We start from the raw sequence: 23,923 nt of genomic DNA on the forward strand, positions 1-23,923 counted from the left end.
GTTTTTCAGTTTATTTGTGAGGTGAATTTAAGATATACCAACACATACTCCTTTCCCGTTCTAATTGTTATCTGTATTGGTTATCTGTTTTGTTTTCTTGTTTGCTTGCCTTTGATTTTTAATTTTTTTTTTTAAGCTAATACATGTTGGTATCCATTTTCATTACTGAAATTAAACACCGCATAGTTGAGGTCTACATCAAGAAGAAAAATCACAGACCATAAAAATCATGTGCTTAAAAAACATACCTTTCAGAGAGGCTCAGACTGCAGTGGTAAAGTGCAGTGCCACTGAGGCTCTAAGGACCACAACAAAGCAAACCTGCTTCAGCCAGGATCCATCCACTCTGAAGCCAGGCATACATCCATGGAAGAATAGCATGTGTTCTTACCTTCCATTGCTAAAAGCTTATCCAAAGGCTACCTTGAAAGCAGGAGATTTCTGGGTGTATAGAAAAAATGCATAGTCCCATATGGACTAATGACAATTTTCTATCATGAGAGATTAAAAAGAGTCAGAATCATTTTGTAAAGATCTTTATGTCTGCCATTATTTATATGAAATTGCCCTTTGGATTCTGAATTGCTGAGATTATGTCTGGAGGTCAAACTAGGGATCTGAGTTTTCCTAGTACAGATTATATTGTGCTACCAAGGAAAAGTTCCTGTGCTCTGAACTTGGGGTGGAATTTCTTGCAGCTACAGTTAGTCCTGTAATTGTTAGATGCCTGGTTGAAGCTGGTGTCTAGGATCCTGTTGTCATCAGTGAAAAGAGAGAAGTTACCTGGATGAGCTATTGCCTGCTGTGGTTTATATTAGCTGTCTGTATGCCCCTCTGCGTTGCACTTTGTGTACTTTTGGCACTTGCAGAGGCCACACTCTGGCTTTGTGGCCCTAGCAGGAGTCGGTAATGCAGGGTCTGCAGCTCGCAGGCTGCCCCGTGCCAGGATGCTTATGCTTATGCTTCCTCCTTGTCAGGTGAAGACTGCCAAAGGGGCTGTGCACCTCAGCTGCTCTCTGCCAGGCCATGTCGTGGCAGAGGAGGGAGGTACTCTAGTTCTGAAAGGCTGGTCCCAAAGCTGCCTCAAGATGTGAGGTGATGTGTGAGGTAGAAGCATCTTATGAACTAGATCTGGTTGGAAGTCACTAGAAGTACAGAGCATGTACTGAGCCAAGCAAGTGTCCCATACTCCCTTGCTAAGAGCACAAGTAACCTGTGGTCCATTGTTCACAGACACTTATCCCTCTCCATGGGAAACCAAAGGGAGCACTGGCTGTGGCTAGGCCCCTGTGTTAGAAGTTGATCTATGTGCAGACAACGCTTTCCTTCGCAGGGTTTCTTGTGTGTGTTCTACAGCTGTGGAAATGATAAACCTAATGTCTTTGTAGGCCACCCTTTTGCTGTAGCGGTGTTTGAGGACCACCTGTGGTTTTCTGACTGGGCTAGGCCATCACTGGTGAGGGTGGACAAGAAGACCGGCCAAAACAGGGTACGTCTGCGAGGCAGCATGCTGAGACCCTCATCAGTGGTTGTAGTTCATCCTTTGGCGAAACCAGGTACACTGCAAAAATCAAGCAGTCATTCCCTTCCAGCCTCCTCTTGTTCACTGATACCAGTAGAATAGATGTCCTTGGATAGAGGATTATCTTCTCAGAAATAGGCTCTTTAAAAAGCCTTGCATAGTCAGACTGGCATTTATTGAAAGCATCATCTGGGCATGTGTCCAGGAATGCTGACAGATTTATGTTCATGCCCAAGAATAGATGCTGATCAATTGCCATGAGGCTACCACAGTCTTCTAATTCCTATTTATCCTAGTCTATTAGCACCACCCCCCTACCCCCCCACCAAAATAATAACAAATGACATAGGGAAAGATTTTGTGACATTTATTCATTTTTGATCAAACAATTTGATTTTTTGTTGGGAACAATCTCCCTGTAAGCAAAAACAAGTAATTCAATAGCTCAGGATTGAGAGAAGGTAATCACAGTTCCTTATGTCCTTGAAATATTAGGACTCTAAATATCAAAGGAGAAACAATGAAGGAAATAAAATTTAAAAATCTGGTACATGCATTAGATACAGAGTACATTAATCTCTTTTCCTGACAGGGGCTAGGTGATAATATATATGCTTTACTATATGCATTTGTTGTTATATAAAAAAAAATAAATTAAATCCTAGTTTTTGTCAGTCCTTATTGCTTTTCCAACTGCTTCAACTCTGCCTATCTAAACAGAGATGTTTACTGAAGAAGCAGCTTGTTAATTTTCCTGTTTTTCTTCATTAGGGGCAAATCCTTGCCTTTATGAGAATGGAGGCTGTGATCAGATCTGTGAAAACAGTTTTGGAATTGTCCACTGCAAGTGCCATCCAGGATTTGTGAAAACTCACGGTGGAAAATCCTGTCATGCTCTGGATTCTTCCAACTCAACAGCAGGTACAGTCCTCCAGTTCCCAAAAAGCCCCCTCTCAAACCCTTGAGGATCCTGGCAGATAGCACTGGGAAAATTCACCTTGCTCTAACATAAGGAATGATGGTTTCTCTGAAGAATGAAAATGCTGGAGTGTTGTTTTTGGGACAGGACAACAGACCTGTTGTCTGACCACTGCAATTTTTCCCTTGGCATTTTAGCAGTGAAAAAAGCATGTGCAATGCTGACAATTATTGTGAGCATCGAGTCACATTTCTTCTCTTTTCTATTTGAGAAAACTCACCAGTGGAATGATTTTAGGAATTAATAACTAATAATTTTAGGAATAATTTGAAGTCAGAAACATGTTATTCTGGGAGGATACTGATGCTTATTTTAAAAGAAAACCACCATGATTATTGGAAAATAGACAGGTATTGGAAAATCAGATGGCTATTTCAGTAGATTTAATAGTCCATGTCACTTTTTTCTTGTCTTTTTCAGGAAGTGTCTCTGTGCGCAAGGAGGTAATGCCATTGCCACCACCAGAGATTGTGCTCCAGAACACACGGAACACTGGGATTTTTAAGGATGCAGACAATGGGGAAAAGAAGAAAATAATTTTTTTTACTGCTGAAATCATGGTATCAGGTATAGTCTGATGGTTATCTTCCTTATGCTTACTCTGAGGCTCTGAACAGGTTTATAGAGCAGAAAGAATAGACCTTAAAGAAAGAAAGGTTCATTGTTGAGACTTGGTATTCATGCTCTTAAGCTTCTAACAAGAACTTGGGTCTGTGCAATTATTCCAGGTAGGACTGCTTTTTTTTGTTTGTTTCTCTATTCCTTGGCTATATCAACAAAAATTGATGACATTATCCTGGTCTAGAGAGCAAACATTTCTAACACTTGAGACATTTGGAACACTTGAGAAAGTCTCTCCCTTAGGTTTTTAAGGATATTGCATTCCTTTAAAAAAAGTTAAAATAAGCTCTTTGAATTGTACATATCTTTGATGACACTAGATCATTAACTTTTACAATAGGTTTTGAATAAAATATTCAGAAATCATGATACCAAGTGACATGTCATCTCCATCTAGACAAAGAGAACAGCTGCAGTGATTGTATTGGCTTGTCATTATTAATTCTGGAGAGCTAAGTTTCAAACTTTGACTGTATGTTCTGGTTTTCTTAGTTTGTTTTTCTGTAATATAGATACACACTACCTCCTTTGATATTTCCAAATACATCTAGTGGTTTGTTTTTTTTTTGTTTTGTTTTGTTTTGCTTATGCTATAGATGAAGATGACTGCACTGCACTAGAATGTTACGTCAATTCAGAGTGTGTTTTGCTGGAAGATGGTGCTATGTGCCAGTGTTTGAAAGGATTTACCAGGAAGGGGAAATCATGCTATGGTAATAAAAAACATTATTATAACTTCTGAAAAACTGTAGACTGCTGGGGGAGGAAGAAAATTTATCTCCTTTCACACTGGCAGCTGGGCTGTGTGAGGCATCAGAGAAAGGTCAATAGTATGAAAGGGATGATGAGCAGAAAACATTTGAGATGAAGTGGCTAATCATCACATGCCTTTTTTTTTTTCCCTTGAGCCATGAGTGTTAATCCTATTAATATTAACAAGCAATAACATGGATAATAGAAGTATAATGTATTTATTTGTAAAAATTGACTAAATATGAAAGCTCAGTCCATAGACATGATAGTTAATGTACAATTTAGACATAAGGAATCTCTTCAAAATTAGTATTCATGATGTATTACTTGTATAAAAGTGCTGCTCTCGTTTCTTTCAAGCACTAGAAAGACTCTAACAGCCATGCAAAACATTGCTCAGTGTGGTCTTTAAGTTTCTGGACTTTTTGCAACATAAATGGAATAACTGTTTTGCTCTCACAAAGGTCAAGAGAGGAAGATGTTAGGAAAAAAATATTATGTGGTGGCTAAGCATGAAGAGAGTCAGAAGAATCTGTGTTACTATGGAAAGGGAAAAAATTGTAAGCTGAAATGGGCATACATTTTTTCTACTGTAGTACTTTTTCCTTTTTTAAGCCTATGTGTTCTTTTATAAAACAAAGTTGCAAAATCCTCTTAGAGGTCTTTTCCAACTTAATAGATTTTATGATTCTATAACATAAAGCTGTTTTTGAATCAGATAATTTCCTCTGAACAGGTTTTTTTTAAGAAAATTATATTTGTGATATGATTTTGTTAACTCTCTTGGATTTTAGAACACCCCCATCAAATTTCATTCCAAAAATGACCACAAAGTCCTTCTCTTCCCATTTGCTTCATGCGCACAAAGCCAAGTGCCAGCAGAGCCTGAGGGAGACCCGTGGTGCAGATGTCTCAGTGTATTGATGGATGTGACCCATTTCCTGATCCGAGTGTCCTGTCCCTTGCTGTGTCCCGCAGATGTGGACGAGTGCGCTGCGCACATGGACCGGTGCAACCGAAGCATGTCCCGCTGCATCAACACAGACGGGGGCTACGTCTGTGAGTGCCTGGAAGGCTACACTGGAGATGGAGTCCATTGCTATGGTATGGGCACGTAGGAGGGCTCTGCTCTCTCTGGAAAGTTGAGGCATTTCTGCCTCTGTGGTTCCTTCCTCCCTGTTTGAAGTGTGGTAACATCAGCAACTGATCAATATGCAAAGCTTGTAGTTGTCAGTGAATATCTCCTCTCAGTGTTTGCACTCTTTTTAGTGGCTATAGAAGGAGGGAGAGGAGGAGGGAAGTGGAGGTGAAGCAGTAGAGCTTTATTGGAAATCGTTGCCATGAATATAAACGAAAGCAGGTATTGAGTGTGTCATAATACTCATCAAATAATTCCAGGTCTGTTTAATAGGCATGAGGTTCAAGGTGTGACACTGACAACTTGAGTACATTTAGAGTCTTGTTAATAATCAGACCCACTGATTTTCCCATCCAGCTCTAATGCCAGGTCTTTAGTTCATTCCCTACGTCTCTTAAATTCTTAATCCATTTTAGTGGTAAATATGAACAGGAAGATTTTTCTCTCCAGTATTTGACTAGTACACAGTTTGTTCAGAGCTTTATGAGAGTCTTGCCTTCTCTTTTGTCCTTTTCTTTTACCTTTTTTTCCTTTATAGCCTAATTCAAAGCCCAATAAATTTGAACCGATTCTTACATAATCTTTACTGGACTTGGTTCTTCAACATTTATTAGGATGACTGAAAAATTAAAAACAATATCACTATTATGGGTAGGGTGTGGACAGTATCAGAGGTAGAAGAATCGAGATGGCCTTTTGCCTGCAGGGGTCAGATCCAGAGCTCATGTCTTTGAGGGTGTCTGGAAGTGCAGATGGAAATGAACACAGAAGTGACAAGGTCCTCTTGCTGACCCAGCACAACCTAGAAGGCAAGCCCTCAAACAGCCCTGGGCTCTTACTGTCTTACTTACTACTATACTGCAGAATAGTTGTCCAGGATGACCTTCCACTGTCATTGAAAAACAGTCTATTGTTTTCCTGAAGTCTTTAAGCCAGAAAATAGATTCTCAGCTGATAAAAGATGAAAACATAACTGAAACTAGTTTTGTGTTCGATGACTTCAAATGTGCTATGAAAGCCAGAAACAGGTAAGTGATTTTGTGCTTCAGCTGTAAGCGCCTGCATGCATGCACAGTGTCCAGGAATGTGACAGTATTTTCAGTGATAGCACACGATGAGTTCATGTGGTGTTGGTGAAATCACTTTTCTTGAAATATGCTGCAGCAGTTGTGTTCCCCTCCCCCCACCTTTTTTATTTAAGTGCTCTGAATTTTCTGTACTGTTTTGAGGTAGATCGTGTTAATTTTACTGTAGAAAAATTCCCATCACCTTTAGCTATAATTTCACAAAAATTGGCGTAGCAGATCTGTGATTCCCTGAAGCAGACCCAGCACAGGGTCTGCTGACAGTTCATAAAATGAATGAGAAGCTCCCAAACTCTGCTGCGTGAACCAAAGTTTTCACCTTTGAGGGGGGTGCTTTGGCACTTAGCAAGGTGCAGGTGGCCAGCCTGCTGGAGCTGCTGCCATGGGCTTTGGAGAGAAAGTGTGGGGGCATGAGGAGGGTGGGCAGCAGAATGGGGGTGAGAGATGTGTACGAACCTAACATGGTCTCTGAGCCTGGAAACTCTTGGAGTCAGGGAGCCTCTTCACAGTCACTCAAAACCTCACTTATTGAGGTGTTTGCACAAACTGAATGACCTGTAGGCTTCTAGACACTTTTCTTCTGCCCAAACTCTTGTTAGGCTGCACTAAGTGGGTGGTACAGGGGTGGGCAGCTCCCCACTGCCAAACCCTTCTGCTGTGCCCCTGCAAGAATGCCAACATAAGGATCCAGGCTGCAAGCTAGGACTAAGCAATGCTGGGAGAATACATCTGGTACAAATAAGTCTCCTCTTCTACTCTGCTGTACTTGTTGCATTTCATGGGGAAGCCTTTCCCTCCTTCTCCCTGTAGTGAGCTTCTGCAGCATCACAGCATGCTCTTGCTATAGAAACCATGCTGGTTGCTTTTCCATTAGGCTTTCCATGAAGGCATATTTGCAGAGGGAGAGGTCTCTGGAGTTTTCCCCCACTGCCTGGGGGGAGAAGAGCTGCTACTTCTGCCCTTTTAGCTGATGCTCTGAGGCATTTCATTCTTCTAACTGCAGACTGTTTGGGTGACAGATATTGATGAGTGCAAGACGGGGTCCCACACCTGTGGAGAGAACATGACCTGCACAAATACAGAAGGAAACTTCACTTGCTCGTGTGCTGATTGCGCTTCTGGAACTGGCGATGCTTGCAGTGAGTAAACGGAGCGAGCAAATAAAACAAAGTGGCCCTAAGTTAAGAGCTGTGTCCTTGGATAAATTGTTATACCTGGAAACTAAAGGATCCCTGTATAGTAACATCCTGACCAGATTGTGGATCCATTTAGCATTGCCTTTAGGAGGCTGTTTTGTGGTGAACTACGGAGAGCAGATCTAAGTTTAGTAAGGAAATATCTACATTAAGGAAATATCTACATTAATCTATATAAATGTAAATTTTTTACTGTCTAAATGTACCAACAAATCTATCAAATGTCATCTACAATCTACAGCAGAAGTAAATGCTCCTTGGAAGTAACATTTTTTGAGGGTAATTTCAGTCTGTGCCATTTTTCAAACTCCCTGTACCTTCTGTCACTTTGCAGAAGGGAAGCAGAGGAAATGCACATGATGTGCCATTTGATTCTTCAGTATAAGCTTGTCTTTCAGTTCCAGTCACTAATGTTCAAAAGAGCTCTGAAACTCCTAAGAAAATCTGATTATCAGTTTACTGAAGGGAACTGCTAAAAGTTCAGCGCTAGTGACTATCTGACCTTCATTTTGGTGCCTCAATGAGGTCCCATCATTCTCTGAAAATGAAAGTGACTCATTCTTTTACTCTGTGTCAGCCCTCTTGGTCAGGGTGAATTTTACTCCAGAGTGACTTTCTGACGATGGAGGGACATTGTGTGATTGTCACAGAGCTGTTTCTTCAGAAAACAAGGAAATTAGGGCTTTCTTAAACAGAGCACCTATCAGGATTCCCACTCCCATTTCAGTCACTTAATCTTTCAGTAGTTTCAGGTGTCACTCAGGAAATTATGATTTTAAATGATGCATGACTTGGAAGTAATGTTTCCTAGGTCCTTCATGTGTCAGTCTGATCCCATGTCTTTATAGATGTTAACACACTGTTTTAGCTCTTTGCTTAATAAGCTCTTTTAGCAAGATGAAATTTTCTTTGCTCAATGCATGCGCACCTGGGGTTCACTATAATCACTCATCCCTTTCCATTCAGGCTCTTTGCCATGGCAGCTCTCCTGCAAATGAAATTTTAAAACCCAAATGCCATTGAAGGTCACGTTGCAATAAAACTGGTGTGAGTCATAGAACTGACCCCATAATTGTGTGGGAATGATTAGGTGTGTCTCTGCCAATCCATACTGCTGGAAATTCTTTGCCATGTAGCTGTTTTGTTTTAACAGAACAAATAGATTTGTTGTAGCACCAAAGTAGGCATGAAAGCAGTCCTCTTCTGTAAGGGCATGTCTGCACTGTGGTCATGTTGTGCAGAGATATTAGTGCTACCTTTAAAACCAGGTAGTTTGGAGAGGTGTGTAGGTGGCAGGATGTGTGATTCAGAGCAGGCTGCAGAATGCTTTGGTAGAACCATAGGGCTCCCTGCTCCCCCAGTGATGCTGTTATCTGTACGTGAGCTGGCCTGAAACAGTAAAAAATGTGATCTGCCATCACACCTAGGTGCAATTAGCTGAATGGCAGCAGAGTAGAAGCAATCTGCATAAGAATGACAAGTTTCTTGGGAAAGTTCTGAGTCTGGGATCCAAGTGCATGAAATACAGTCACCCTTCACCTCTACCTCTTACCCTGTGGTTTATGCATGGTAGAGATATGTCAAAGCTGTATAAGTTGCAAAAATCATTTCAGAGGAAGCATCTAGACAGTCATTGCAGTCTTTCTTCAGGGCTGGGCTCATACATCTAAACACACAGAACTCAGTCCATCTCTATAGGTCTTTCACTGTAAATATAAAATATTTAGATATTTATATATTATCTTAATATATTAATATATTATTGCATAATACTAATAATATGGTATATTTATATATTTATAGATAGTATTTATAAATAATAAATTATATATAATATATAAACACAACGATATTTATAAATAATATTAATATTTTATAATATTATATATTTAGAAATAATATTTATATATCAATAGATCATATGTAGTAATTTTATCTATATTTCTGCTTGCCTAAGTTTGATAACAGCATAAGAAAATAGGTAAACACAAGTAATTAATAGAAATTGGATATTTTTATCTAGTTTCGTACCTTGAAGTTCTGGAATTCTCTCAGAAGATTATGTTGCCAATGAGGCCAAAGGTTTGAGATGTCCTTGTGAAACCCTCTGTTTCAGAATCTACTGTTCCCCCAGCTGCTGTGAGCAATGAGTACACTACAAAGGCTGTGCAAGGTGATGTTGTAGGATGTCCTCCTTCCTACGAGTCATACTGCCTCCATGGTGGAGTGTGCAATTATGTTTCTGACCTACAAGACTACGCCTGCAAGTAAGTACAGAAATTTGTATTTTCTCTGCTGAGGAATGGCACCCTTGGAATGCTACCCTCAGTTTACTGCAGGCAGTGAAGAGTTTGCCCATGAATGATCTGTTCATCCATCATGTCGCTCATTAGCATTCAAATCCCCTCTTTCCTATAAATGATCAGTGTAATTTTCAGTGCATGGCCACTCCATTCACACCCATAGCAATTAATATTGCAAGGATTGGATTTGTTCCCTAAGCACCTGATTCTTTACTTTGGAAATGGGAGGTAAGTTGTTAAATGACTTGAAAGAGGTCCTTGCTCTCTCTCCTGTGCATGTCCTGCTGGCCTTGCTGTTCTTGTAGCATACAGTGGGATGGAAAAGGACACCTCTGTCCTGTCTTCTCAGCAATCTTCTGGTGTCAGCATCTTCCATGACAGAAAGCCAGAAATGAGTAGGATATAATTGCCCTCTTAAAAACAAGGAGGGTTACAATGAGACCTCAAATTTGAGACCAACTTCCCCTGTCAATATTTTTAACCCTGTCAATAATTTTGTGAAGCCTAATTCTGGGTTCCCCAAATGCAGGTACTGATAAAAGCAAGGAGAATCTCATCTCTCCAGAAGTCAGCCTTGGCTTGGTCAATGTCACAACCTTGTCCCATGGGGTAATAATTTCTTCAAAACATTTAGTGCTGGCATTTAAGTGTGTAACCTGATTATATTTGAAGCCATACTCAGAATCTTTCTTCAAAATCAAGAATAAAATCTTTGTAATGGGACAAATCCAATGCCTGCCTCCTCCCCCAGGGTCACAGGTGGTAAATGAGGACCTGTACAGGGGGTGGGTGCTGTTCCAGAGTAGGGAAATCTCTCTGTGTGTCTCAGCCTTTTCTATTTTGAAATATGAGTGGTCTCCCCTGCCTACAGCCCTCTGTACCCATAAGAATATGAAAGGAATGTGTCTCATGTGCATATACGGGAATGAAGTCGATGCTTTGTGCTGTGGATCTCTTGAGCTCAGCAAAGCTCTTGGGCAAAGACATTATGGGAGACAGACTCATGGTCATCTCTGGTGCTGGTTTTGAATTTTTAGTGTAACTTTTAGAGACATAGTAAACTATCTATTTTCACTTCAGAAGTTTCTTCTCTCAAAAATCAAAGTGTCTAAACCTGCAGAACTTTCAAATTGGATCACATTTCTTTTATTTGTTAGGTGCTCGTGCATAATGAGAATTGAAACCTACATATTTTTCAATTTTGGAAGTGGAAACTGTTAAAAAATTTAAGAGCAACTATGCTGTTGGGATTTGTGTGTGGGTGTTGCTGGATTCTGTCCCTACTGAATCCTCACTAGATGGCAGCATTCATTCATGTAGGCTCTGATTTATTAACTACAGAAGAGAAGGAATGGAAAAATGTTATCCAGCAAAAATAACATACCAAATGTGATTTGTATTTTAATTAATAAAAGATCATACACTAGAAAGTAGATCTGCCTGCATGTTTGAAATTCATTGTAATTTAGCATTAAAAAATTAGCATTTTTTCTGCCTTCCAGCTCACACGCATTCTAAATTTTAACAGAATGAGAGTGCTTGTGCCTGATTTAATAATGGATGCTAATATAACGTTTTCATGACATTAGGTAAAAGCTGCTGCAGGTCAAATCCTGCTTCTTTTTTCTCATCTGACTAGCTTTTGGACTTGAGTAAAATTAGACGAATTAGAATTGTGATGAGTTGAGCCTACATTGATGAAGGATTGTTATGAACTGAACAGACTTTTCATTTTTTCCATTTATTCTTTATGTCTTGCCTTGTGTAGCAAAACTAGGCTGAGATTATTTTTTGATGTATTTCTCACTTTCTAGTAATTTTGATTTGAGGGTTTCATTCATCGATAGGATATTTCTATGTTGGGTTTTACAGTGGTAAAAGCAATCAAATAAAAACTGGCTACAGAGGAAGCTTATATTAAAAGTTAAGTTTTGAAGATATTTCTAAATGAAGATATTTCTTATGCATGGGTTTTTTAAACACTTTCATTCATCTTGAATTTTACAGTAAAGATTCAGATTAAAATGTTATTTCTTAATCAACTCACTCAGAAAATATGAGTCAGTCCTGCCTCCTTTAAAGAAAGGGAAGCTTGCTGCTGAAAGAAATTTAATGGAAAATCCTAGGGAAACACTAATCACACAGCAGGATTTACAGGATTTGAGAAACTTTTTTCCCTACTTTTTAACCCATAGGAATCTGGTAGCGACAACCTCGCTGTACAATTCTATCGGCGATTCAATACCTAATAGCGGTACAGGGGGGTGGGGAAAAAAAGAAGAAAAAAAAAAAGAAAAATAGAGACTTTTAATACCTTTTAATACTGGATTCTACAGGTTTCAACCGCATACCTTTAAAGTGATTTTGTCTCCCCCATGCTAAAGCGAGCCAGATGTTTCTGCAGCGGTGGTCGGTGGTGAATGGACGCGAGGCGCCGGAGGTGGCGGTGCGTGCCCGTGCCCTGCCACCCCTGCAGCGTGTGCCCTCTTTCCCCGGCAGCTGTGTGACGGGCTACGTGGGGGAGCGCTGCCAGTTCAGCGACCTGGAGTGGTGGGAGCAGCAGCGCGCCGGGCGGGCGAAGGTGCGGAGCATCGCCATCACCGCGGGAGCCGCCGGGCTGGCCCTGCTGCTGCTGCTGCTGGCCGGGCTGGCAGCCTACTGCCGCAGGTACTGCTGCTGCTGCTGCTGCTGCTGCTGCTGCTGCTGCTTTCACCAAGGGCTTGGGGACGAGAACGCGAGCCGCAGCTGGTGGCGGTTCCTGTGCTTTTCCTATTTGGTAACTGGTTCTGTGAATAATACAGAAAGTTCTGGCATGTCCCAGAACTCACACTGGTGTTAGTGAGCAAACATGCCTGGAAAGAATAATAGACCTTATTAGAGCTCAGGAACATGCCATTTACTTCTTCCCTGCATTTGCCTTCACAGCTCTAAATGTCTAAAACTCTCATGGTTTCATGAAGAGAACAGGCTTTATTAGAGCTCAGGAACATACCATTTACTTCTTTCTGCATTTCCCTTCACAGCTCTAAATATCTAAAACTCTCATCGTCTCATGAAGAGAACAGGCTTTATTAGAGCTCAGGAACATGCCATTTACTTCTTCCCTGCCTTTCCCTTCACAGCTCTAGATGTCAGAAACTCTCATGGTAGGGGTTGGCTCTTCTCTGCCAGCTATTCGATGAGTTGGCTTTTGTTTCCCATTGAGTGTAGAATTCCACCTGAAAATTTCTTTGCCTACTAACCTTCCCAAGGCAAACGTACAGAGTGATGCTTCCAGCAGTGAACATGGAACCAGTTCTCCTGGCAGTAGAGAGAGTAAAATCAGGGGAGTGAGTCTAAGCACATCTGCTGTAAAAGTACTCCCTGGCATTTTCCATGGCTGAAATGAATAGCGCAGATTTGGGATTCTTCCTGCGGCAAAAAGAATTCCAATGGCCACTATTTAAGAACTCAGTCTGATGTGAAATTAAATGTCATCGGTGTCCCTTAGACTGGAAAGTATTAAGCATTTAAGCTGGAGTCTTTTGGCCATGACCTTGGCAGACAGCTGTTCTCAGAGGCTGATTTAAATGCAGGATTTTTGTTTGTGGTTTAGGTCAATTTTAAAATTAGATTCTCCTAGACATCGAAAATTAAGTTACAAAAGAAGTTAACTATGCAAGCTAGTATTTTTCATTCTTTTTTAATGGTTCTTGGCATATTTAGTCCACAAGGGTAAGGAAGCAGCAACATTTCTGTTTTTCTATTAATTAGTGATAGGGGTCCATAATTAAAGCTAAGAGCAGCCTGTTTTTTTTCTCATAACCTGGGGTTCAGATTTTGATCAGTGGATATATAAAGAACAGAAAAATTGTGAGATTCTTATATTTCTCATATATTTCATATGTTGTCTTATGAAAAATAGAATATGATTTGTCTAAAGGTATGAAAGTATTAAATTTCTTCCCTTCCTCTCTCTTTTGTAATTTCTCCCAGATTTATGTTTATTTCTTGCCAAATGCTTTTGATCAATATAACTATTTACCACAACAACAGGTTTTCAATTACACACTTGACTGAGTTTGAACTGCAGCAATTACTAGTATAACTAGATCAAAATTAAACCGCGGATCTAAAATCCCTGTTTAACTGGAGTCTGGGACCCAGACTCTGAAATTGCACTTTTTCAGATAATCTACTGAATTTCAAAATGTACTGATTAAGTCTTTGATAGTCCTGTTCCTTCCTCTGCAAAAAAGGAGATGCCAATCTCCTTTTAATTGAAGGAAATGAAGCTGGAGGTCTACACCTGCCAATTTGAAAATGTGGGAACCGAAGGCCGAGTGTGCTGCAGTGTTTTGTTGGTTTGTTCAGTGACTGCTGTCTGCTGAAGAGCACTGTGTGATTCTAAATGTTAGGTTTATGCAGTCTGACTGTACAGTATGCCAAGTTTCTTATCTTTCTTGGAAAGAAAAGAAACAACTCTTTTCCACAAAAAAAAAGTGCCAAACGTGAAGCATAGATTCAACACCGACAATTCCTCCACCTCAGTTGGCCAAGGCCACACAAAGCAAAATTTATTTATGCTGTATTTTCATGAAGGGAGCAATTATGCCATGTGACCTTTCTCAGTTAGTATATAAAAGCTATGTAGAAATAAAAGGAAAGTTCCTAAATAAAAGGAAAATTCAAATTTTCATTGGTAAATATCTACTGAATTTTATTTAAAATAGATCAAGCAAAGGGATGATATAAACTCAAACTTCCAGAATTTGAAGACTATAGCATGAATTTTTTTAGCTGATGCTTAGAAGGGCAAAAATGTGTTTGTAAAGTGAATTAAAATGTACTGATTTAGATCTCAAGAGAAGTAAAATAGGTTTTTTTCTTTAGGCCCATATGTGCTTTTAATACTGCCTTATAAGTGATTGCTGTTTAACTGCAAAAATAACTGTCTTTGAATTTATGGAACTAGCCTCTTAGAGCTGATTATTCATACCTTTTCTGGCTCCAGATTGTACCCATAGCTTTTTCCCCCAAAGCCAATTCTGTGGGTCATGAATTTTTCCTGGAAGAGCTTATTAAAGCTTTTTGAGACTTTCAGTTTGTTTATTTCATAGTAACTTCTGAAACTGTTGCTTTGTATAAATGATACAGATGAATACAAAAGTGACTTTCATGATTGTAGCTACCAACACTGTACAAAAATACAGCCAGCTTTTTATTTCTGAGCTTCACCCACAAATACTCTTCATTGCATTGGCTGAAACAAATCTTTGTAAGATAAACGTATTATAATTAGAGTAGTGTAAGAAAATGGAAGGGTCTGGTTAAAATTATGAGGCCTATTGTTCATTCCAATGAATGACCCTTTACAAGATGGCACATTGGAACAAGCATTCCTACACTTCTTACTGACTTCTTTTTCTGACAAGCTATTTGTTTTAATCACTATGTGGTAATGGGTAGCAATACACAAACCAGTGAGGGAAAACAAAATAGATGTACTTCTGTGAATACTGATAGAATAATGTGTGAAAAAAGCATCTGTTCCTCTCAAAGCAAAATAATTGGCTTCAGCTTTTGTTCTGTTGCAGAAGTCAGAATTTGTATAAGAAGAATCTCTGTGCAGAAGCGATAAGAGCTGCCAGCAGCCGCGCTGACAACGAGAGCGTAACACCTACTGGCAACAACTCTCTGGTAACCATATTAATGTGGAGTGGAGAGGGAATCAGGAAGGATCAAAGAGTGTTAGGGATCCACTTGAGATTATCCATCAAATAATTCACATCTTAAATACATTAAATAACTGCTAGAGTCATCAAGTGCTTTGCTGTGAACCCTAGTTCATCTTACCTCATTGTTATCCCTCAAAGTTCACAGCTGCCTGGATGTATTGCAACCATTAGCCAGTGTTATTGTTAGCTTTGAACACAACAGTTGGGGAACTGTGTTCTAAATTAAGGAAATGGCAATGTGATGACATGGCATATCACACAGTTATTTTCACAGGAAAGTATGCCCTCTGTAAAAATGCCTTCTTGGAAGCCAAGTATTGTGTGTGCTACATGAGAAGTTGAACTCTATTTTGAGGCTTGATGAAATTAAATGTCTTGTATTAGAAGCTGCTGCCTTGTAAAGAAAAACAACCAAGATTTTATCAGGCAGCTTGGTAGGATATATAAAGTTCCAGTTTTACACTGGTGTAGGTAAAAATGCCGACACGGTCTGGTTGTACAGGCCTGTGGCTGTTGTCGTTTTTGAAGCTGTGTTTAGCCCTATAAAATCTGGTTTAAGAATCTGGTTCTGACTGGCATTAGAATAACATTACACTGCTGGGTGATTGCAGTTGGAACTTGAAGTTGTCAAGTGACATAATTGGCATCTGTGGCTGCTTCTGTGCTCGGTCTGAGACTCTTAGAACGGCCTTGCAAATGGTTTAGTGAGAGTGTCTGGCAGGACCTGTGATGGTAGCCACTGCAGCACACTGTCAAACATATGCTGGTAGTACTGAGTCGACTTGACCCTGGTTGTGGCACGTTGTTCCTTAGCTGGTGAGCTGCATTTCTTACGCACGTTTAATTATCAGCACCTTTCCTTCAGGTATTGGGCAGCATATGAGCTGAGACATGGCAATGCCATAATTTGTTCACAGCAGAAGTAAAATCCACAGTTTGTAAAATACCTGAAGCTGAGAAAAGCAGAAATATTTGTTGGGACAGTTCACTGCCTGAGAGTTGTGCTCTGTGAGGCCTGCAGCCCATCAGCTCTGTGCCCACCTTCTGCTGACCCTGCAGTTAATGCTGGTCACCAGTGACACTTTTACTTGAATAGAGGGTAACCAAACAGCTAAGCAATGGACTGAATCAACAAAAACAAATCAAGCTTTTACATCTATTATACATTTGTGTTACATTTCACTATGCACCGGGAGACATTGAATACGTCAATAATTTATTGCAATGGCTTGTTGCACACTGGAAGAGGAAATCACTGACCCTTTGCTAATTACTGGTGCATACTCAGTAACGATTGCTGTGGTTTCATGCATGTGATTTTCTCTGTGCTGATGTAGCCATTGATTGTTAAGCTCACCAGAGCTTCATGCATGCATGCACTCAGGTTAGAACATCTAGAGCTGCCAAAAAGCTGCGGGAAGTTGTCCATTTGTACTATTCACTTCAAGTAGATTATTGTTTTTTTTATGTAAAAAAAAAAAAAAATAAAACTAAAAAAAATTATACTACATCAGGGACAGAAAACTATAGCTGCTCAACTACTAAGGTTTTTGGGTACTATTGAGCTACACGATGTTAATGATCTTAACAAAGGATTTCATGTTGGGACTGTATCTTGTGTATGCAGTAACTATAAGGAGCTCATGAATTTCACATTTGGTGGTCCTCACTGCCACTGCTCATTTGTGAGGCTGCTGAGAGAGAGTGCAAAGACTTGCTTGTTCTTGCCTGTCTGGGTTGATGCAGAGGATAACAAGATTTTGTGCTATCACACACATCAAAAGTTAGGTATCATGACACTGAAACTATACCTACCAATTGACCAAGCATCATTCACTTTTCCCTTTACATCTTTTCTGCCAGGCAAGGGTGCAGTTAGCTGAGGATACATTAGCTGAGTGCATGCCTGCATATGTTTTTACGTTCATATTGGAGTTCCATGAGCCAGGCTGGGTTAGTCCTACTGATATGTAAGCCTTGGTAAACTTCTGCATGTGCCTGGATTTTGATGCTATTCTGAGACTTTTCATCCACCAACTGTTTTGCTTTGCACAGTCAAATATATTTTGCAGAACTGTGTGCAGCTGAATCTCTGCCGGGGTTCAGTCACATGTGGTTTAGCAGCTGTAAGAGTACAGATTTTACATAAATAAACTGATGCCTAAATAGGTGCACTTGCTATATGTCTATTCTATCCACTTAAATCCACCAGTTATCCACCTGGTCTTCTGAATCTGGCAGTGCTTTGTTTGGTACATCTTATTTACAGATGTTTTCTTCCCTGTCTCTTTAAACCTCCCCCCTTTACTGGTTTTTCATCTTTCCCTCTGTACAATTTCATCATAGTGCTTCACATTGCTTTCCTCTGCCCCTATTTTTTCTGTTTTCCCCCTGGTTCTTTCAGCATGTTACCCCAGAGGGTCTCATCTTCTGACCTCCACTGTCACTGTGGCGTGATGGAACCACATCCTGCAGGAGATGCTGAGAGCTAGGAAGCTAGGAGGCTTGCTTCCTTCCCTGTGTTTGACAGAGTTTCCTGATGTCTAGATTCCTGCAGATATCTTTAATACTTTTAAAATGGTCCTCAGTACTATGGAGAGGATTGATTTTCATTAACTTTTGTCCTTGCCATTGGTGATGTTGATTTGCAAAGGAAGAGAGTAGTTCTTAGCTAAACTGAGACTGTGCGCTTTCCAAAGAAAGGCTCGGGCTGTCATCAACTCAAATGTTTAATTACCTGCAGAGGGAGGGGTCATTCCAGAAGCCAGGATGACCATTTTCCCTGTTCTGTGGTTGATGTGTGTGGCCCTTTTAGTTTGCCTCTTGGGTTTCAGAAAACCAGCTTGTTTTTTTATTAATCTGGGCTCTGCATATTTTGTGCATATTGTATGTATTTGCAGTTTGCGGTTTTTAAGGAGGGTAACAGTCCTCTGGAGACTAAAGCAGTTGATCTAATTGAGTGTGAGACAGCAGATCTTCATCCTGTCTTTCCTTCAGAATCTGGTGAGTAGGATGTCCTTCCTTATTAGATCTCTCCTCACCTTGTACCAGCAGGAGCAGTGGCTGCTAGAGGACACAGAGAAATCCAGATTTTATTTCTGGCAGAGCCCATGTTTGTATTGATGTGAAGAGACCATTCAGTCCTATATTTTGCAGATTAATCATGAGAAACTGCACTACAACAGTGCTTCCACACAGAACAAGCCAGAGGATTCTTGTGATAGAGTAATATCGGATGTTTGCATTAATATAGACCTGCAGAGCTTTGCAGGTGAAGTTGTGCCCATCATACAGTTGGGGAATGGATGTCCATGGAACATCAACACCTTGACAGTCCTTATACATTCAGGCAGGGTAACTGGAAAGGTGTGAAGAGTCTATGGCAGCAACTGCAGCTCTGCTTTTTGTGTTAAACAAGGTGTTTCACTGCTCGGGCAGTGTTTGGTGCTTAAACAAAGATGAGATGAATGGAGGAGATGTGCCTCCCATCACTGGTCCAAAGGCAGCAGGTGGCACAGAAGCATAGGATGGGCTACCATGGCTCTCAAATTACCAGCTGAACCACACTGACTTTTAGGAACTACTGCCTTTTAGGGGCAGCTGGATCTGTTAATTGCTCAGATGGCGAGAACTGATGGAGAAAGACTAATTCCCTAAGACATTTGTTTTATTTAACATATATACTTCCTAATTGCAGAAGCTACTAGAGAAGCCACTTTGCCTCAGCTCCTTAGAAATATGCAAATACAAATGTTTGAGGATATAAAGATCCAGGCATCTTGCAAGATTTTCAAAATTGCCAGTCCTGTCCTTAGACATACACTGAGAAGTCACTTTATTCATCAGTAGAAAATGTGCCTCACACTACTTGATGCACTAATATTGGGAACATGTGTAGAACCTTACTGTCCAGCAAAGGAAGATTGATGTTTTCCATTAAGAGACTCTCTTTTCTTTTACAGCTTTATCAGATACAGGTATTGGAACAGAAATTTCCCATGACAGGTGTATGATTTTTTCATAAAAATTTTAGCAGAAGTGGTTTCACCCTCTTAGACAACAAGATCAGTAAATAATCTGGTGTTGTTTTTTACCATGTTAAGGGAAGTTCTTATGCCATGCCAATGAATAATTCTAAGATCTTTTAACTTTGAAGCAGAGACTTTAATTTTGCCAGGCAGGTAGTCTTGGCATGCCTTTCTCTCTTATGTATTAAAAGAGAAAACCATGAATCTAGCCTAGGACAACCAATTCTTAAAATTTGAAGGAAGTTCTTGACTTTGCCTGCTTTTTTGCTCTTTTGTCGGGTATTGAACCTAATTCTGTGCATTCTTTCACAGTTTTCTTCTCTCAAAGCTGTCACTACATTTCTTTTAGCTGAGCTGCTGTGAATCTTTTCACATGGCTTTCAGTAACACATATTTGTTTTCTCCAGAGGAAGAACAGCCTGTAACATGTGATAAATCAGCAGAGACTTTGGCAGAAGAGGAGAAAGAACAAGGCCACCAAAAAGGCCATCATCCTGTTGATGAGAAATCGCGCCAGTCCACAACAGCAGTGAAGTGCCCTTCCCAGGCTCCCTGGAGCATCCATCCCAATCCCCTGCCGGAAAGGGAGCCTTGCAATCTTGCCCCAGCCAGCTTGCTGATGCAGCCAGACTAGAAGCAGTCTGTGTTTGAATGGGAAAAGGAAGATGTCAGCAAAGGATGTGAACTCACAAACACTGAAGCAACACTCATTTTTTTTTTCATTAAAATCTGCTTTATAAAAAACCCACCATTATTCAGAACAAAACAGAGAAGTCCTGGCCACTCCTTCCCTGTCATCCCTGCTTGGAAGAACTACTGTGAGCAACGTGTTGGCAATGAGTACTCTATAAGTATCACTGCTGCTGACTTCATTAGCTGCCTGCTGAAAGGTCACTGGCAGGAAGAGAGTCAAGTGGGTGATTAATCAGTGATAAGTATTTTCTAAGGGACCTTGTTGCAAGTAGTGATCTTTACACACACAGAGTTTAGAAACTGCCTAGAAAATGGAACACAAGGACAGCTGCAGAGAAACAGGAATGGAGGATAATGCATAAAAATTAGTTCAAAATAATCTTACTATGAAAAGATTTTATGGACACTATATGCCTCTCCCCAGTGCTGCTGAAAACCAGTCCAACTTCTTGGATTCCACCTGAGATGTTCTTGTGTCTAGCAAGCACCGAATAGGATCTTGAATTACTCAGGTTTTGTGTACTGGAGGCACATGTTATTAATCATGGGCAGCATTTGAGGGGAAAGGTGATTCCTCCATTTTTCTCCCAGCCTACACTTGTCCTTCAGAGCATAACAGGATTATTTCTGGGCTGAGGAAGTGGGTTTGTGTCTGTCTTCAGCCCTGCAGAGAGGCATGTGCTGGAGCTGTCCTTGTCTTACAGAGTGGAGCACCTTGTCTTTTTGGTGCCTGGCACCAAAACCTGGTCCATTATATAGGACTCAGTGTGAGGACAGAAGTCCAGCCAATTGCTGTTCCAGAAGAACAGGAGGAGTGAGACAAAACCACAAAAAAGCCACCTCAGTTTCGACTGACTTCCACTCAACTGCCTGTTGAATCTGAGGGAACCACTGGAAAACTGAACCAATTTTTCTGGATTCCTATCGCCTTTCAGGTTATCTACTCTCTTGTAAAGCTCTGTAGTATGCAGAGCTGGGGTCAGCAGGTGAGAGCCTGGCGCTGGTAACACCAAGGTTGTGGGTTCAGTCTCTGTACAGGCCTTTCACTTCAGAGTTGGACTTGATGATCCTGTGGGTCCCTTCCAACCCAGAACATTCAGTGATATCAAGTGATTTTCACCGACTTGTCTTGACTTCCTAAGGCTGTTTGCAGAACGTTTTGGAAGATACCTGAACATCAGCTGAATTACTAATAGTGATTTTATTATTTGTGGGGGATCTCTCAGTCCTCTGTTTTTGAAGCCTGCTGTTGTAACCTTTAAACTTTGCTATGATGCCCACCACTAATGTTCCTTGTAATTCATAAGATGAAGGATAGTGGAAAATATTACTAATTTCTGTGTTTACTATTCTGCTTTTCTGGGTTCCTTTTGAGTCCTGCCAGAAAGGTATGGAATGTTGTATTTCTTTTTTTTTTTTTTTTACCAGTTCTGTAGGCCAATAAGGGAAAGAGTAATGAAAGGCTCTTACCTCTTATCCAAACTAGTTATACACTGGAGTAACTTTGTGAAGTCAGTTTTGTTTCATGTTGTTGAAACAGTAATGACACTGAGTCCTGATTTTGTAGAGGGTCATCAATTATTTAACTTCTAAAGTGATTTTGAATTTTTGAGTCTGTTTTCTAACCACATCAATTCTGGATTCAGAACAAACTTGTAAAATACTCATTTCCAAAGCTGAGTTGGAACTACCAGCAGTGAAGACCCATTCACATGTGTGAATGGTAGCAAGGGTATTTCCACAGAAAGAGAAATGGTTGAGAGGTGTTGGCATACTAAACTGTGTTCAGGAGCAGGCAACAACTGTGTTGGATCATTAGGATTTGATAGATTTGATTTTAAGTTTGGTATTGTTTAATTTCACTAACATTGTTCAAAGCATCTAGCTTGGATTCCCTGGTCTTTCAGTTACTGATCTTCTCTATTTTAATGTGAAGAGAGTCCAGGTCTAAAGGCCCCAGTTCAAAAATGCATTTTGTTCCCATGAGAGATACCCAGCAAAAAGACTTTGATCCCTGCACTTTGAGTTTCTCTGGTGAAGTATGTTTGTGTGCTTAAAATGCAAGTGTTGTGTCAAATGACAGTCAACATTTCATTGGAAGCTTCCCCAACCAAAAGGAATAAAGATCTGTAACTTTGAATCTTGCCTGAATAAAGATGTTTCAGACTACTTAAAAATTAGTTTGCTATTCTATCCTGTTTTTTTTTTTGTTTTGTTTTGTTTTGTTTACTTTGCTTTCCTTCCAAGGATCTAACTTTAAATTCGATAGTATTCGACAGAATAAGATAGGGAAACCAAGCTGATATGTTTTTGTAATTAGAGTGTTTGGAGTTTTAAATGTTTCCTAAACTCAGCTCTAAACTCAAAATAATCTTTAGTGTAAAAACTTGAAATGATATTTCAATACAAATATAATATATTTGGTTTATTTGTATGTTCATAAAGTTATTGATTTATAAAATAAAATTTAAAAAATACCAGACAAAATTCCTGGTGTCCCTCTTGTTTTAAGAGATGAGAGTGCACAATTCTGGTTTCAGTTGACTCCTGTCAGGCAAGCTGAAAGCTCCACTGGTTTCATACAGCCATGGTATATAACGTGTTGGTGCAGCACATGCAGGTGCTGTGGGTTTTTTGTTCTCCATCTAGAGAATCTATACTAATGAGGATTATCTGCTGCAGCTCACACCTTGCTCCCACCTTGAATATGGCAAGCTTTCATTTATATTTTATTTATATCTTCCCATAAACCGATAAAATCCATATAATCCTTTTTGTTCACATCTAAATGACTCTTAGGAATGCTGCTACTTATTCATCTGGGAATATTATCCATGACTTCAGAATATGTTTTCAAATTGGTTGCCAAGATGTTCTGTTCAGGCTTTACATGGAGGTCTGTTGAAGTAAAATAGTGGAATCCTGGAGGTTGCTCAGTTTTTTGGCTAAACTTTCTTCAATAAATATGCTTTTTAAAATTATTAGAATTTCTGTGTATGTAGCAAACTTAGTATTGATCTTAAATCCTACTGGCATACTCTGACTTTTTAAAATGAAATGATCCTGTGTTACATTAAGCTGTAAAAGAGAAATTTAGAAACACATTGGGTGATAAGATTGACAAGTCCAAAGTGAGAAAACCATAGGTCATTTTAAAGAGCAAAGTGACTCTGTTTAGTTCAGCAAATCTTGACTTTGTAGGAATTAGCATTTCAATCCTCTAAAGCTATATTTTCATTGTCAGCAAGTGAGGAATGATTCATGCTCATTCGTAAGGGACACAGGATGCAATGGGTCCTAGTCATAGAACTGCATGACACATTTACTTTTACATCCCTTTTTCAGTCCCTTGCAGGTTTGAGGAGGTTTATCTGTTCAGGCAAGAATTTTTCATCTTGCTGATCTGTTCCAGAATTAAAACGTTCCGCCCAACCCTCTGCCCACCCTCCCCAAAAAAATGATATGAAAAAAGTGGAGAGTTATTCAGAATTGGATTAATTAGGGGAAACCTATGCCTTCTCAATACATATAGTGTTTTTGTCATATTGAGAGTAGTTTTATCTCATGTTACTTCAGGGTGATGCCTACAGAGCTCCATTAGTCTTCAGGACACACTTGGTGTTATTGCTTCACTCTCTGATAACTGGCCATCTTTATCTCTGTGCATGTGAAAAGGAAAAAAGTTAGTGGCATTAGAAGCCTCCCCCAGAGCCCAGGAATGCACGCCAAACACAATCTCCAAGGATGATAGCCTAATTTCGCTTATGTTTCTCTGATCTTTTATTGAGACTGCTGTTTAATGCCAGTTTTGATGTGGACCAGAACCAGCTGACTTTGTGAAGACCATTCATCATGGGATTAACATTCAGACAGTACCGATGGGGACTA

The 23,923-nt window shown here is 40.0% G+C and overlaps 1 protein-coding gene across 1 annotated transcript in view; it reads left to right on the forward strand.

Moving 5' to 3' along the window:
- EGF (epidermal growth factor) overlaps positions 1-22,522 on the forward strand; it is a 58,195-nt gene extending 35,673 nt beyond the window's left edge. The window contains exons 15-25 of the mRNA XM_041395811.1: positions 1,389-1,556; positions 2,294-2,443; positions 2,922-3,068; positions 3,719-3,835; positions 4,854-4,979; positions 7,118-7,237; positions 9,411-9,561; positions 12,097-12,264; positions 15,174-15,276; positions 18,215-18,317; positions 19,750-22,522. Of these exons, the coding sequence (XP_041251745.1) occupies positions 1,389-1,556; positions 2,294-2,443; positions 2,922-3,068; positions 3,719-3,835; positions 4,854-4,979; positions 7,118-7,237; positions 9,411-9,561; positions 12,097-12,264; positions 15,174-15,276; positions 18,215-18,317; positions 19,750-19,976 (1,580 nt within the window). The 3' untranslated portion in view covers positions 19,977-22,522. The remainder of the gene's footprint in view (positions 1-1,388; positions 1,557-2,293; positions 2,444-2,921; positions 3,069-3,718; positions 3,836-4,853; positions 4,980-7,117; positions 7,238-9,410; positions 9,562-12,096; positions 12,265-15,173; positions 15,277-18,214; positions 18,318-19,749) is intronic.
- The last annotated feature ends 1,401 nt before the right edge of the window (positions 22,523-23,923 follow it).

This window comes from Onychostruthus taczanowskii, unplaced genomic scaffold, assembly GCF_017590055.1.
Source record: "Onychostruthus taczanowskii isolate IOZ18803 unplaced genomic scaffold, ASM1759005v1 scaffold12, whole genome shotgun sequence".
Taxonomy (NCBI): Eukaryota; Metazoa; Chordata; class Aves; order Passeriformes; family Passeridae; genus Onychostruthus; species Onychostruthus taczanowskii.